This window comes from Papio anubis, chromosome 15, assembly GCF_008728515.1.
Source record: "Papio anubis isolate 15944 chromosome 15, Panubis1.0, whole genome shotgun sequence".
In the NCBI taxonomy this organism is placed as follows: Eukaryota; Metazoa; Chordata; class Mammalia; order Primates; family Cercopithecidae; genus Papio; species Papio anubis.
Window position 1 is genome coordinate 18,255,905 of NC_044990.1, and position 16,794 is coordinate 18,272,698.

A 16,794-nucleotide genomic window follows, 5' to 3' on the forward strand; every position below is an offset into this window, starting at 1 on the left:
GTTGTAATATTATAGCATCCTATAATAAGAGAATAATAAATACTTAGAAAACACAAGGACAGCTGAAAGCTGGACATAACAAGTGCTGTGTTATAAAAAGATGCTGGTAAAATAATTTTTAAAATTGTTTATTTAATAATGTCCATGATGGGACTAAATGAAATTTATTATTTAAAGATATTGATATGTTAGTTTCTAATGCAGAAAATGTTAGAAAAAAATAATTCAGATTCTGAAGATGATAATAAGTTTTTTAGGCTCTGATAATTGTAATTTTTCTGTCTTTGAAGATGATATTGAAGATGACAAAATCTTTTTTTGATTGACTTTTTGCATGTACTTTTTCTACTTGTTCACACATTTCCTCATTCAATTAAAAAGTTGACTGTATACTTGCCATTCTTCTAGGTAATAAGGAAACAGTAATTAACAAAACAGAACTTAAACTTACATTCTAGTAGGGGAGATAAGCAAGTTTAAAATAATAATTTTTGGTAGTTATAAGGGTACTGAAGATAAAGCAGGAGAAAGGAAATAGAAAGTATAGGGAGTGACCATATATGACTAGATATATGTGTGTGTGACTGTTTTTGAGGCCATTCAGTAGAGGTGGTATTTGAATACAGATGTGAATAATATGAAGGAGTTGGGCATGAAAAGATCTTGGGGAAGAATGTCCAGGACAAAAATACACTCTGGTACTGAAGCTAGGAAAAGCTTGCATTTTGGAGGACTAGAAAGACGACCAGGAATTGGAGTGTAGTGAATTGGAAGGAGTAGGGGGGGATGCAATAAGAAAGGTAGAGAGAGGCCAGCTCGTATAGGATTTTGAAGGCCATAGTGGATATTTAGATTTCATACTGAGTGAATAAGATTGGGAAAAATGTGAGGGTTTTGAGTGACCTGAGCAGGTTCGTGTTACAAGGTTGCTCTGAATACTCTGCGAATCATGTAGCGTAGTGAGACAAAAGGGAACATAAGGAAGATATTTAGAAAGCAGTTTGTGGTCCTGAGAAGAGATGATGATGAGTTTAGACTAGGGTGACAGTAGTTGATTTTGGAGATAATTTATGTCACAGCCAATAGGACATGTCTACATACTAGATAGCGTGAGGTGTGAGGAGTCAAGGATGAATTCTTGGCTTTTGGTTTGAACAGCTGGGTGAATGGTTTTGTTTGCTGAGATGGGGAATGCTGGAAAGGAACTGGTGGATGGGAGTGGTGGGTAATGAAGAATTCCGTTCAGTTTTGGCCTTGTCAGATTTGATGTATCTGTGAACATAGAGTAGGAGATTTTGAGTGAGCAAATAATACAGAGAGAAATCAGGGCTGAAGCTATAAATGTCTTAGTTTTCAGAAAATAGATGACATTTGATGCCATGGGAGTAGGTAAGGTCACTTGAGAAATGAGTATAGATAAAGAATGGGGCTAAAGACTGAGTCCTGGGAAGCTCCAATATTTTGAGGTCAAGAAGAGGAGAAACCACAAAACTGGCAAGGAATAGCAGTGAAGTTGGGAGAAAAACAAGACACATGCAAGATCTCAAAAAATTCACCTCTTATACATTAAAACTCCCAACAAAAGGAAGATATAGAATCCAAAGAACAGGGACTCGAGCATGCTTGGATTATATATCTTTTCCTCTAAAACTTTTCTCCCTGGAATTAATAAACACTTTGATTTTGTACTTTACTTTCCTATGCCCTTATCACTATTTCGGATCCAAGTTATTTAAGAGAACTCAACACTGCATTGTCTCACCATATAGTCCACCAGGTAATTGGCCTCTCTCCTGCCCCTGTCTGATACCCTTCTTGGAGCCCTCATTCCCCGCCAGTCTAGATGTGTTGCCCTTTAGGCCTACTGCAAGCTGCTTGGCTGTCACACTGGGGTTTGTCTTCTTCACTAGCCTGTTCATTGGCTTGTTTCGGGTATCCCTGATTCTTTGGTCAGCTCTGAATAGTATTTACATGAGTGTAATGATGTAAACATTGAATAGTCATTTACCAGAACTCTGTGCCCGTGGCTATATTAGGAAGCCTGGGGAAGGTGAAGTTTGGGTGTGTTGTGGTGGAGGAGGAGAACTGTATAAGAGAGTTTAACTCTCATCTTCTACATCAGGGAATTTGTAGATAATACCTAAAACTGAAAAATCAAGTAATAGTATAAGCATGTTGGATAGAAATATGGAATGAAATGTCAGAAGAAATGTCTACAATTATCTGGACCAGTTACTGGAACATAGTGAGTGCTCAATAAACATTAGTAAATTCTAGATCTGAGTAACTGCAAAGTACAGCTGATAACTACAAATTTAAAAAAAAAATGTAAATGTATGTTGAGCTCTCTCTAAATGTTTCATTAAATTGCTTCTATTTGTTTTCATTTAATTTGCTTCCTCTGTTGCTTGATGTACACTTTTGTTCAGAGAAGTACTTGTTTTTATTGCATGTGCAGGCATGTGTGGGAATTCCATCCAGTTTATTTTAGTATTTGGTTTACAATATTTTTAACTGAAATACTTGTTGTTTCTTTAAAATATAAGTATTATGGCTATTGGTTTAGCAATTTGCTAGTATTTTGCTGTTTGCTCTATATATGTATTTTACTAATAATTTGCTTTTTTTCATGAACTATGTAAGAATTTATCTAATTTATTTTGGTTTCAGAATTGTACTGAAATATTACATTTGCAGAGATTAATATTTGCTTTTATAATATATCATATGTGGTTTGATTTATCAGTAAATTTGCTGTGTTTTAGCTTACTGTTTGGTAGTATTTAATGCCATTATATTCATCTTTAGCAATCTAAAATGTTTTAGGCATGGAAGATGTTGTGATACCTTTAGAAATTTCCCTACTGGATTACAGCATATTTTCATATCCTTAAGAAGCTTTTCCCCTAGAAAGTTGTTAAAATCATTTTTAGTGTGTGAATTAGGAGAAAAAAATTGGGAATTATTTTATATACATACTTGTCTTAGATCTTGGCAAAAATGGGAAACCTCCTTGAATGGGTCTAAGAAATATCCTTATACAATAGCAAATTGAGGATTATGGAATGTACTAATGTAATTAGTTATTTCAAAATATTATCATACTTTTCAGACTTATCAGACTTTTCAGTTAGTCTAAATATACTGCTCTATAGGCAGCTGTATAAAAATTGAGAAACTCTAATTTATAGGTGTGTTATTGATATAGTATGACAGTTTTAATTAAAAGAATAACTCAGTATTTATGCAATTTAAATATTTTATCAATAGAGCTGTTGATTCAATGCTCTTCTTAAAATTTAACTGTCTTAGATAATCGAGACATATATTTACTCTAATAGAGGAAAAATAGAGATAGGGTTTTATATATTACAAATATTTGTTCTGACCCACAGTTTTGCTAAAAGAGATTGTGAAATATTGAAAACATAGTAGTTTGTTTTTATTTTTTCGTCACCTAACTCAAAAGAAAAACAAAAATCCTGATTTTTAAAATATGAAACTAGAGTATTTGTAATTCACAGGTTATATTTTACATAAAAACTTTTATTTAAATCTAGGTCTTTTTAAAGCATTCTACTCAAAGAACTGTTTTGTTTCAGTTTCTGTTTTGCAACCTGAAATATCCTTTGCTTTTAGTGGCATTGTTGGAAATAGTGCAACCACATTGTTGACCACCATTGAAGAAATGCATTTGCTAAGCAAAAAAATATTCTTCAATAGCTTGAGTCTTCATGCAAGTAAATTAATGGACAAGGTATGTTTGAAAAATGTAATTATTAAATTATGTGAATGTGAATCTTTCACATTAAAGATGTTTTAATGATTTTATTATTGATTTATAACTTTTCCCGTTACATTCTGTGTTCCTTTGAGTTCTTCCTGTCACCAACAACTTTCATTTTGAGATGACTGATTGTACCTAAGTTTATAGTCTTCATTCCAGAAACAGTATAACATCGAGTTATAATTAGAGATAGCGTCTCAGGCTCCAATTTTACTACCATTTTTTCTGTCACAGAAGTTGTATAATTAAAGCAAATTTACTATATTTAGCCGGGGGCTAAGATGACATATAGATTGGAAAACCAGAACTCTTACAAAATGTTTTTTCCAAACAGCTTGTATTTCTACCCCTGATGTTACAGTTTTGCCCTTATGAAATTTATGCTCCTCTGAGTTATATAATTATTTATGAAAACAAACAAAAAAACACATCCCACAAAAAAAACAAATAAACAACAAAAACCTGAACAAGGTCTGTAAGATCTAATATCTTAAATTGAGCAGGGTATTTTGGTAGGACCTTAAGGAATATATTTACAATGATCAAATTCTTCTTTATTTTTGTTTCATTATTGAGGACATGAGTTTTTCAAGGATGTGTCACAATCACCATGCTGGCTTTTTAATTGTACTACTCTATCTAATAGGCTAGCTATGTTAGGCCCAGGTTTTGTAATATGGTGTAAAATAGTCAGTAGCAATTTAGTTCAGAATACCTGGTCAATCTTTACTTTCCTAAGTTCAATCTTCACTTTCCTAAGTCTACTTCCTGACCCACATGCATGACTCAGATTCATTTGGAAAAGCAACATGAATTTGTGGAGCTGGAATGTCTACCTTAATTTTTCTTGCCTTGTGTATTTCTGTTTGCATTACCAGTTTACTAACAATCATTTCTGGTTATATTTGTTTTTATGGTTCTTATTTAGACAGAACTCTTCTAAAATAATTTATACATGATACCCAAACATTAAACATGAACAAATATGTGCTAGATGTTGAGAGTACAAGGATGAACACTCAAGGTCTGTTGACCTCCTTAAGGTTGCTTCTCCTTTAGTGGAAAATGACCAAATAAGTCTGGTTATTATAGAATCCTATGATTTATGAAAGACATGTGCCTAGGGTATATGCTAGCACCAAGGGAGGAGCATATTTAGCCACCTATATGTGCTCTTCTACAGAGAGGAAGCTTTCCACAGAGAGACGTAAGAGAGTTGAACTTTGAAGGACAGGTAGGCTTTAGATAGGTGAAGAAAGGAGTGGATGGGGTCATCTTAAATAGAAGTAACAAATAGAATATGCTAGAACATGAGTATGAGTTACCTATAAACACATTTTTCATTTATTAAGAAATACCACTAGTAAAGTGATGTGTTTTATATATGTAAGTGGGGAGGCTGGGTTGGAGATAGGAAAATTAAAGGAGTATTGCAGTTGTTTTTATTCACACATGATCTAAGGGAAAGACTCTGGGAATAGGCAAGAGGGGACAGATTCTTGAAGGGTAAAGATAAAATCTTCAAAACTTGATGACTGACTGAATGTGGGTGAGAGGGAGTCATCTAGAATAATTCCTAGGCTAACCACAAATATCTAGAATGCAGAAAGAGGGAACAATTTGGGAGATAAAGATGGTTTCGTCTAAGTTAGATAAGTTGAGTTTGAGGTGCCTATGAGACATCCCTCTGGAATTGGTCTTATCTAAAGGGGAGCGATACATTTGGATTCAGAGAGTTTGACATATAAGAGATAGTTGAATTCATGGGTTTGGGTGAAGTCACTAGGAAGAATTTTTTTTGTAAGAGTGGAGCTACCAGGACACAGTCTTGGGAAATGCTGACATTTAAGAGAAGGAAAAAAGTCAACAGTATGATGCTAAGAGAGGATGGCCAGAGAGGCAGGACAAAAATTAGGATAAGGTTTTATCAGAAAAGCTAAGAGAAGAGAGTTTCTAGAAGGAGGGCATGGTTAATAATGACAGATGCTTTTAAAGAGTTCTAGTAGGAGACTTGTTATCTTTGGCAATATATACGTGATAGGTGACCTGACTGGACAATTTTAGTCCTGTGGTGGAGATAGGAGCCAGATTGCAGTATGTAGAAAAGCTCATGGGTAAGCATATTTCCAGCTTTACCAATTGGAAAACATACGGGCCTTAAGACTGAAAATAGATGCATTAGGCATTTGTATTAAGAAATTTGAAACAGAACAATAAAATAAAGATAAATAGAAAGGATGGAATTAAATTTCTGTGACAAATTAGAAAACAAAAGCAGAATTATTTGTTGAAAAGATAAACAAAATTGACAAACTTCTAACAAGTTTAATCAAGAAAAAAAGAAAATTAGAAGTTTTTAGAAATTAGAGACAATCCACAGATGAGAATTAAAACTTAGAGAGTACACATATGCAGTTTTATGCTAATCATCTGAAAATCTGAATAGGGTGAATGCTTTTCAAGGTGACATAAATTGGTAAAATGTGAGTCAAAAGGAAGTGGAAAGTGTGAATATACCTAAGGAAGGAAGAAAAGTTATTAAAGAACGTGTTGCCAGGCCTCGTTCAGATTATATAGAGGACTTCATTCATACTTAGGAGGAACAGATAATTCTCCAGAACACGAAAAAATATGAAAAGCTCCTCAGTTTGTTTTAGGTAGTATAACACTGACATAAAACCTTTTAAAGATAGTCAGTAGTGAAAACCATGTATTAGTCACCTTTTAAGTTTTAAAACTTCAAAATTCAGCATTTATATATTAAAACCAAGAATGATTTATTACATGAATATAAGAATGTTTCAGTGTTAGGAAATATACTAAATGAGTATATAAAATAAATTTTATATTCTCATATTTGATCACATTGTTTAGGGAAAATCTTAGTAAGTCATTGAAGAATACTTCCTTAACCGTATAAAGAGAGATAAAACTAACAGCCAACATCATAATTAATATTGACACACTTGTGATTCTTCTATTTAAGTGAAGAACAAGAATGCTTGCCAATACTTTTAAATAATAACCATGGCAGAAAGACCAGATAAAGAAATGAATTGTAAATATTTTAAAGGAGGAGACGTTAGATTATTTATGGATGTTATGATAGTCTATTTTGAGGACCTAGGAGAATCAACTAAAAAGTTGTACACCAGAAAATGAATTCTAGTGAAGTCATTGGTGAAAAGATCAATATACAAATGTAATTTATTTTCTTATGTGCCAGCTCATGAGGTGCTCAATAAATACTGGTAACATGAATGGTTCAGTTCATTTTCTGCTGGCCTATATTCCATCACTATCTTGCCATTAGCTTTAAATCTCTTGCACCCTTGCCATTTCACCACATTCACTTTGCAAAACCACCTTGAATTCAAGTTTTCAATTTTTCCTGAGTGCTGCTAAAGGAAATTGCATCATACAGACAGGAGTCACTAAAAATGGTCTCCAGCATCAGGAAGGCCCTCCAGGAGGTCCAGCAAATACTGATTGTCCTTTGGCAGCCACTCACATTTACCATACTTACTTTCACCCATTTCCAAATCTACCATCCTACCTCCTACAGAAAAAGTGCCAACCCTTGCTAAAACTGGATAATGGACATTAAAAAATATATATTTGCCAACACGATGAGCAAAATGACATTTTGTTATTTTTCTCATTTGGATTTCTGAGATTCTAGTGAGAATACGCATTTTAAGATAATGTGTTTTGGCTGTTTGTGAATTGCTTGTTCAAGTCCTTTGCCATTTTCCTGTTGGGTTGTCTTGTTTGTTTCTGATAGTCTTTGTGCCTTAAGAATATTAACTCCATCATATATATTAGAGACATTTTCTCCACATTATCATCTGCCTTTAAAATTTGCCTGTAGTATTTTCTGAAACATCAACTTTTAATTTTTTTATAGTTCGATACAACTTTTTTTATATAGTTTTTTTCCCTTGGGAGCATTCCATGCTTGAAAGTATTCCCACAAGAAAAAACATTTAGAATTTAATATGTAATAAAGTTAGCATCTATTAGTGGGGAAGTGATAGATTGTTTAATATATTTATTTAGATATATTTTCTTAGGTGTTTCTATGTTTTCACTTTATTTATTTATTTTTTAAGCAACAGGGTCTTACTCTTGTTGCCCAGGATCATAGCTCACTGTAGCCTCAAACTCCTGGGCTCAAGCCATCCTTCTGCCTCAGCCTTCCAAGTAGCTGGGACTATAGGTGCATGCCACCATGTCCAGCTAATTTAATTTTTTTTTTTTTTTTTTTTTTTTGGAGAGACATGGTCTCACTATGTTGCCCAGGCTTGTCTCCAACTGCTGGCCTCAGGTGATCCTCCTGCCTCAGCCTCCCAAAGTGCAGGAATTACAGACATGAGCCACCACACCTGGCCCTGGCCTTGGTTTCACTTTTGCAACAAATTTTTAATCTACTGAAGTTTATTATCGTTCAGACTGAAAAGTTAAGATCTTATTCTTTCCCAAGTGGTTATCCATTTATTTTGTTTTATTGCCCTAATAGTAAACTTATGTATATTTTATTAGTCATGTAAAAGTTAAAATGAAAGTTGCAACAAAGCAGGAAAATAGACAGTTGACCCCTGAACAACATGGGAGTTAGGATGCTGACCCCTGTGCAGTTGAAAAAAATCTGCATATGACTTTTGACTCTCAAAATGTAACTGCTCCTTAGCTTACTATTGACTGGAAGCCTTGCTAGTAATGTAAGCCGTCAACACATTTTTTTGTTGTATGTATTTATATACTGTATTCTTACAATAAAGTAAGCTAGTGAAAAGAAAATGTTATTAAGAAAATCATAAGGGAGAGAAAATATATCTACTATTCATTAAATGGAAGTGAATCATCATAAAGGTCTTTATCCTCGTTGTCTTCACATTGAGTAGCCTGAGAAGGAGGAAGAAGAGGGATTGGTCTTGCTGTCTCAGAGAGTAGCAGAGGGAGAAAAAAATCTATGTAAATGTGGACCTTTGTGGTTTAAACATGTGTTGTTTAAGGGTCATCTGTAATGGATAGTAAAAGGCAATTGAAGGATGACATCTTCCAATTAAAACTTTGAACAGAACAGGATGAAAATGAGAGAAGAAAGTAATTGTAATTTGAATATATTAATTACCAATCAATATTGCAGCTTATGTGAGTTTATAGAGTGAATGGGCTCTGATCATTATTGTTGTTTTCATTGTCATTATTATTAATTGAACCCTTGATGTTTTTCTCAGATATGAACTGGGCTATATTTAGAGTTATTTTTACGTTAGATTGCAACTGTATTATGATTCTCTTTCCAACTTATATGTTGCTTGTATCTACAATCATTTCCGGGTTTTTGCAAGAATATCTTCCTTTCATCAAATTTTAATGTTCCATAATTTTATATTAGTTATATCTTTTACTTATTCTGCTTCTTGTAAACCATTTTGCTTCCTCTAAAAACATTGTAGCTCTGTGAAGAAAACAGTATTTATTGTAGAATGTTCTTCATTAGCAAAGCACCCAAGTGGAAATTTTTGTTAATATAATTTTAAGTGGATAGTATAATTGTTAGGAAGAATAGCTTTTAAAATAAAGGTATAGCCAGAGATGAATTTTAAAAAATATGATTGCTTTTGTGCTTTTAAAAAGACATACTTGGGAACTAATTCTTTATCCAGCATGAAAAAAAGAAAATTCAAGGACATAATTTTATTGAAAGACGTACCTTTTCCCTAACAAAGCAGTTTGAAGCACTTGAGTATTCAAGTATGCATACTCCCTTCCTTATCAAGCTCTCCAGAAATATTCATAACTGCAAATCTAGTGAAGTTTAAAGAGAATATGTGTCTATACTGCAAAAGACACAATGCTGTATCAATTTAGGCTAGACATTTTCTAAAATTATTTCTCACTGTAATAATAGTACAGTTCTAATTGAAAGGATATAGCCTGTCTTAAATGAAACCCATATCAAATTAATAGTAGTCAGGATTGATTTGCCCGGTCCTCTGGAGAAAAAAAAAAAAAAACAAAAAAACCTAAAATGATTCTTTAAATAAATAGTCATTTAAATTCTAGGATATAGTTACTGCTTTGAATCTCTTTTTACTACTCATAGCATAGTATGTGGATTAGCAGCTTGGGCATCATCTGGGAACTTACTAGACATGCAAATATCTCAGGCCCTACTCCAGACCTACTGAATCGAATTATGCATTTTAATAAGATTCCCAGGAGGTTCATATGCTCATTAAAGTTTGAGAGGTGCTGTTCTGGTTGAATAGTTTGAGTTTTACATTATTCCTTACAGATGGTTGTGCCAGGAAAACAAACAAACAAAAAACTGAATTTTTTTTTTATCCGAAATGCTTTAACACTAAAAAAAAAGTGTGTAAAATAAGCTGTAATTTGAAATTATTTCAAACACATTAATTTGTACTCTTAAATTTATCTTGGACAATTTTGTTGACTTAAAAACTTAAATTCCACATATTGTCAGTTACTAGAATGTATGTATTTAGAGCAAAAGGAATAGATATATATATACACACACACTTCTTTAAATATATACATATATAATCCTTTATATATATATTTTAATATAGATAGAGAATGAGGAAATTCTTTTAAAAATATGAGGACTCTGTGTTTGGTTGGTTTGTCTTTATATTTTGAAAGCAAATGGGTGAAGGGCCTTCTAAGAAACTACACAACAGAAAATTAGAGAACTTTAAATGAAAGATAGCTGAAAGAATAAAACTAAAGTTGGTAGTGGGATGAAGTCATAGGAACAGCTTTTGGAATTTTTATGGTGCAACCTTTTTATTTTTCTCTAGTAAAAGAGCACCTAAACTACAGAAAGGATAAAGAGTAGTCACAAGAAGAATGAGGACTTTTGGTATAGCGCTACACATTTAAAAAAAGAGAGGTTTTGATATATGAAATAGGAATTTTTCAGTAGCTTAAATGCTTTTTTTAAATTGATTGATTGATTAATTGATTGAGACAGAGTCTGTCTCTGTCGTCCAGGCTGGAGCTCAGTGGTGCACTCTCTGCTCACTGCAACCTCCTTCTCCTGGGTTCAAGCGATTCTCCTGCCTCAGCCTCCTGAGTAGCTGAGACTACAGGCACCCACCACCATGTCCAACTAATTTTTGTGTTTTTAGTAGAGACAACATTTCACCACGTTGGCCAGGCTGATCTTGAGTTCCTGGCCTCAAGCAACCCACCCACCTCACCCTCCCAAAGTGATGGTATTACAGGCATAAGCCAACTTGCCTGGCCTTTAAATGCTTTTACATGTGAAATGTTTCTGTATACTTCAACTTTGTCACTTAAAAATATTCAAATTTTGAAATAAGTATTTCATAATAAGACTTGATGTTTAATATGTACAATAATATAAAGAAGAAGAACAAATGAGCTTGCTTTTTTTTTTTTTTTTTTTTTTTTTTTTTTGAGACAGAGTCTCACTCTGTCACCAGGCTCGAGTGCCATACACAATCTCTGCTCACTGCCTCCTCTGCCTTCGGGGTTCAAGCGATTCTCCCGCCTCAGCCTCCTGCGTAGCTGGGACTACAGGCATGCACCACCGTGCCCAGCTAATTTTTGTATTTTTAGTAGAGAAGGGGTTTCACCATGTTGGCCAGGATGGTCTCCATCTCTTGACCTCGCGATCCCCCCTCACAGCCTCCCGAAGTGCTGGGATTACAGGCATGAGCCACTGTGCCCGGCTGAGCTTTCTTTTTAACTGCAGCTATAGTACCCAAGTCTAAAGTATACAGTTAGTTGAATGTTTGTATTTGCATGTGCTCATTAACTATCACCCAGATAAGACATAAAACATTTATAGCACCTCAGAAGGCATCCTCATTCCCCTTCCTAGTCAATATCTAACCCCAGTGTAAACTGCTGTCTGACTACTATCTCTTGTTTTCCCTGATATTAACTTCATGTAAATAGATCATACAGTGTGTACATTTTTGGCCCTGATTTAATTTAACATATCTGTAAGATTCATATATTTTGCATGTTCAGTAGTTCATTTTTTAATTGTTGTGTAGTGATTTTGTTATATATATGCACCACAATTTACTCATTCTATTAGTGATGGACATTTGGGACATTTCTAGTTCTTGGATATTGTAAATAAAGCTGTTATGAATAGTCTTATACATGTGTTGGTGAACATAAAAGTTTTTATTTCTGTTGTATGTATGCCCAGAAATGGAATATCTGGATTATAAGATTGATTAGCTTTAGTAGATATTGCTAAGTATTTTTCCAAAGTAATTGTCCTAGATCACTTCACCAGAAATGTGGGAGTTTCAGTTGTTCCACATTCTCTCCAGTACTTGATGTTGTTAGTCTTTTTAATTTTAGTCGTTATAGAAAGTGTGTGGTGGTATTTCATTTGCATGTAGTTTGCATTTTTCTCAAGATTAATGGTGTTGAACAGTTTTTCATGTTTATTGGCTGCTGGATGTACTTTCTTGTGAAGTTGTCTTTTAAAGACTGTTGCAGATCATGCCTGTAATCCCAGCACTTTGGGAGGCCGAGGCAGGCAGATCATGAGGTCGGGAGATCGAGACCATCCTGGCTGACATGGTGAAACCCCGTCTCTACTAAAAATACAAAAAGCTAGCCGGGCGTGGTGGCGGGCGCCTGTGGTCCCAGCTACTCGGCAGTTTGATGCAGGAGAATGGCGTGAACCCGGGAGGTGGAGGTTGCACTCCAGCCTGGGCGACAGAGTGAGACTCCCTCTCAAAAAATTAAATAAATAAATAAATAAATAAATAAAAGACTGTTGCAGAGAGTCCTTAGGTTGTTACCTTTTCCTCATTGACTTGTAAGAGTTTTCAAACGTGTTTGGATACAAGTCCTTTATGGAATAATAAGCATTACAGATATTTTCTACGTTTTTGAACTGTCTTTTCACTCTGTGAGTTGTGTATTAGATCAACAGAAATTCTCAATTTGTAATTCAGTCTTGTATAACAAGCTTTTATTTCATGATTAGTTCCTTTTGTGTCCTGTTTAAGAAATCTTTGCCTATCCCAAGGTCATGAGGATATTCTTCTGTATTTTTCTCTAAGAAGCTTGATTATTTTAGCTTCCACATTTAGGCCTTCAATCCATCTCAAATGTTTGAGTATGGTATGAAGGTAGGGGTCAAGTTTAATTTGTGTGTGTATGCGTTATTTAAATTAGTTTATTTCTGCTTTCAATTTTTCTTGCCTTTGGTCTTGATCCATGTCGTAATGTCTGGTAAAATATAACTGGATACCTAATACCATGTTCTCATAGTAGGTCTTCAGCAGATGTTTGATAGATTGAAAAACTAGAAGAGCCTTAGAAGCTAATCTTCTCAGTCGTCTTTGTCCTTAGCTACATATGTATTTCTTAGGTTACCTGAGACTTCTGTTTTTTTCCAGTTAAGTTGATATTTAATAATTTGTTGTCTTAGTACCAGTAGTGCAGTTGCACGTAGTTTGTGTGCGGTGATACAAGTATAGCCTTTCTTAAAGATTCATTCTGAGTTTGTTGGGAATATTTATCTCGGGTAAGCAATTGATGGCTCCACATTAGAAAGGCAATATATGGCTCAAGGAGAAATCCTGGGCTTTGGAGTCTAATAGAGCTGTACTCCAATTCTAACTTTTCCAATCATTATGACTTTCAATAAGTTGTCACTATGTAATTGAGTTTTTACTAAATGTAAAACAAAGAATGATGATACAGTAAACTTAGATAAACCTACCCTAGGTCACATAGTCACTAACAGTGAATAGAAATCCACGTCTGCCTAATTGCTAAGCCTGTGCCTACTTCTTGGTGGATGTTCCATACATAATAGTTCCTTTTAACATTTTCCTTTTATTTTTAATTTTTATAAATTTATGAGATACCAATGCAGTCATGTTACATTTATATATTATGTAGTGGTGAAGTCTGGGCTTTTAGTGTAACCATCACCTGAGTACTGTACATTGCACCCAGTAGGTAATTTCTCATCCCCCACTCCCACCCTCCCAACCTTTCTGAATCTCCAGTGTCTATTATTTTACTCTGTGTCCATGTGTACACATTATTTAGCTCCCGCTTACAAGAACATGCAATATTTGACTTTGTTTATTTCACCTAAGATAATGGCCTCAAGTTCCGCTCATGATGTTGCAAGAGAAATGATTTCATTCTTTTTCATGGCTGACTTTGTTTATTTCACCTAAGATAATGGCCTCAAGTTCCACTCATGTTGTTGCAAGAGAAATGATTTCATTGTTTTTCATGGCTGAGTAGTATTCCATGGTGTGCGTGTATGAGTATGTATGTGTATATATATATGTGTGTGTATATGTGTGATGTGTGTGTATAACATGTATAACATATATGTAAGACAACTTAGGTTGATTCCATATCTTCGCTATTGTGCATATTTTCATATGGATATACACTTGATCCAGCACCGTTTACTGTAAAGGCCATCCATTCCCACTGCAGTGAAGTGGAAATGGTCATAAATCACATGACTATGTATGTGGATTTGTTTGGTAATTGTGATTTCCATTGATTTATTTTAGATTATTCCATTGATTTTATTTTATTTAGAATCAACTTATACATTTTTAAAATAAAAAAGCTTTCTGAGGCTTTGATTAAATCTATAGATCAGTTGAGGAGAAATTAGTATCTTAATGATACCAAGATTTTCAATTTATGAACATCATGTATCTCTCCATTTACTTAGGTCTTTAGTTTCTCTCACTAACCTTTTATAGTGTTCAGGCCTTACACATCTTTTGTTAGATTTATTCCCCGATATTGAAGGGTTTTTTTGATGCTTTTGGAACTTCTTTTTCTTTTTAAATTTTATTTTCCACATATGTATTTATAGTATAGAGTTGATTTTGATCGTTGATTCTGTTTCCACATACCTTAAAGGCAGTTTGCTTTTGAGTGCAAGAGTAAGTCATTGAAGATTTAGTCTCACATCTTCATTTTTGAAAGCATTTTAAAAAGATCATTGGAACTGCTGTATGGAGAATGGAATGTGGGTATGGAGGAGCACATTTGGAAGAAAGGAGACCACTTAGGAGACTCTTAGAGTAAACCTGGCAAAAGTGGCTTGCTATAGAGTAGTAGCATACGATGGTTTGGAGCATTTGCATTTGGAATATATTTTAATGGTATAGAGATAATTCAGTAAATTAAGTGAGGGAAATGAAGAAAAGAAAAAATCAACAAATACTTTTGGGTTGTTGATCTGATGAACTGGATAGCATTAATACTTGCACATTAAAGCTTCTCAGCAAATACCCTCATTTAATGTTTGTAAAACAAAAAGTGATGACTATTGTTCCTACTCCCTTTTGTATTTCATACAAACTCTGAGTTCTTTAGAAGTTTTTTCTTTTTTAAATAGGGCGGCGAAGACATTAGCTGGTCCTTTTCTTTTTCTTTTTCTTTTTTTTTTTTTTGATACTAGCTTTTGTTTTTGATGAAAGAAAAATTTTAACCTTACCATATAATGCTAATTTCTGTCTTTTAAAAAATCTTAACTTATAAAACAATATATCTAATTTTACTTATGTTTAAAATTACATTGGAGCCCATGAGTGGGCTTCTATTAATCTATAGTTTCTGTAATTTTCCATATGTTTATTTTTTTTTTGAAAAACAAATGGTAACCTCAATGATATTCTTAAAGATGTATGCCTTCCTCCTCCACCTGTAACACGTAAGAATCACTGGTTTGAAAAGTTTAAAGCATGTGAGTCACAAGGATATAAAATTAGCTAGCAAAATTTCAATGTAGCAAAACATTTAGGAAGAAAGGATGCTTTATATAAACTTGAAGAAGGCCTCAAATAGGTTGTAAGATACTGGGGCCATTAGTGCTGATAGGCTTCAGTGTGGTCATGATCTTAAGAAACAGCTGTTAATAGCGCCTTATCGTAGATTCCCTAAGATCTATGATCCTACAGAAGAATCTAAGATCTACAGCATCCTCTCTGAAAAAATTAACTTTATAGAATTCAAGTAAAAATATCACCTATGAAAATCAAAATTAACACTTTGATGTGGTCGTTATATGTGTGACCTTTGGAGTTACTGCTTGGGTGAGAGTCTAAGCTCTGCCCCTTCTAAGAACAGTGGGACCTTTGGCACCTTATTTAATCTGTCCTTATTTTAGTTTCCTCATATATAAAATCCGATATTCTTCCTTCCTCCTCCTTCTCATCAGTCTTACTCATCTTCTGTAAAATGGGAATAATATATACCTTAGGCTTATTAGGATGAAATGAAGATGACATGTAAAAGTACATGGTACAGTTTTTAGATTATTTTTTCACATGTTACAAAATATTCATTTTGAAGATAGAAATATAAAGAAAGTTTAAACATAACTGTAGGTAACATTCAGTGTTTTAATATTTCAGTCTTTTAAAAATACAAGTGTACACACACCTGTACACATGATGTGCATACAATTTTGTTTTTGTTTTTGAGATGGAGTCTCACTCTGTGGTCCAGGCTGGAGTGCACTGGTGCAATCTCAGCTCACTACAATGTCCACCTCCTGAGCTCAAGCGATTCTCCTGCCTTAGCCTCCCAAGTAGCTGCGATTACAGGCGTGTGCCACCACGCCCAGCTATTTTTTGTATTTTTAGTAGAGACGGGGTTTTGCATATTGGCCAGCTTGGTCTCAAACTCCTGACCTCAGGTGATCCGCCCACCTCAGCCTCCCAAAGTGCTGGGACTGCAGGCATGAGTTACCATGCCTAGCCCTGATGAGTAGCTTGCATTTTTCATTTAACATATTATTGGGGCTTAATAAAATGTTAATTCTTTATTTTTGGAAACATCTTTAATACTGTACTTATGGATCCCATTCTTCCACACAGAAGCCAGTTATAGATTAATTATTTTGGTTCATATTCCCTATTAAATAGCATTACTAATGCCAAAGCATTCCCTCATAGTACTGTTGGAACATGTTTATTGTCTAGAGG

At 34.2% G+C, this 16,794-nt stretch overlaps 1 protein-coding gene across 4 annotated transcripts in view; it reads left to right on the forward strand.

Moving 5' to 3' along the window:
- The window catches only part of COG6 (component of oligomeric golgi complex 6), a 114,152-nt gene that overhangs the window by 42,008 nt on the left and 55,350 nt on the right, over positions 1–16,794 (forward strand). For all 4 annotated transcript variants that reach the window (XM_003913797.4, XM_009191817.4, XM_021929558.2 and 1 more), the window contains exon 13: positions 3,640–3,757. In XM_003913797.4, the coding sequence (XP_003913846.1) occupies positions 3,640–3,757 (118 nt within the window). The remainder of the gene's footprint in view (positions 1–3,639; positions 3,758–16,794) is intronic.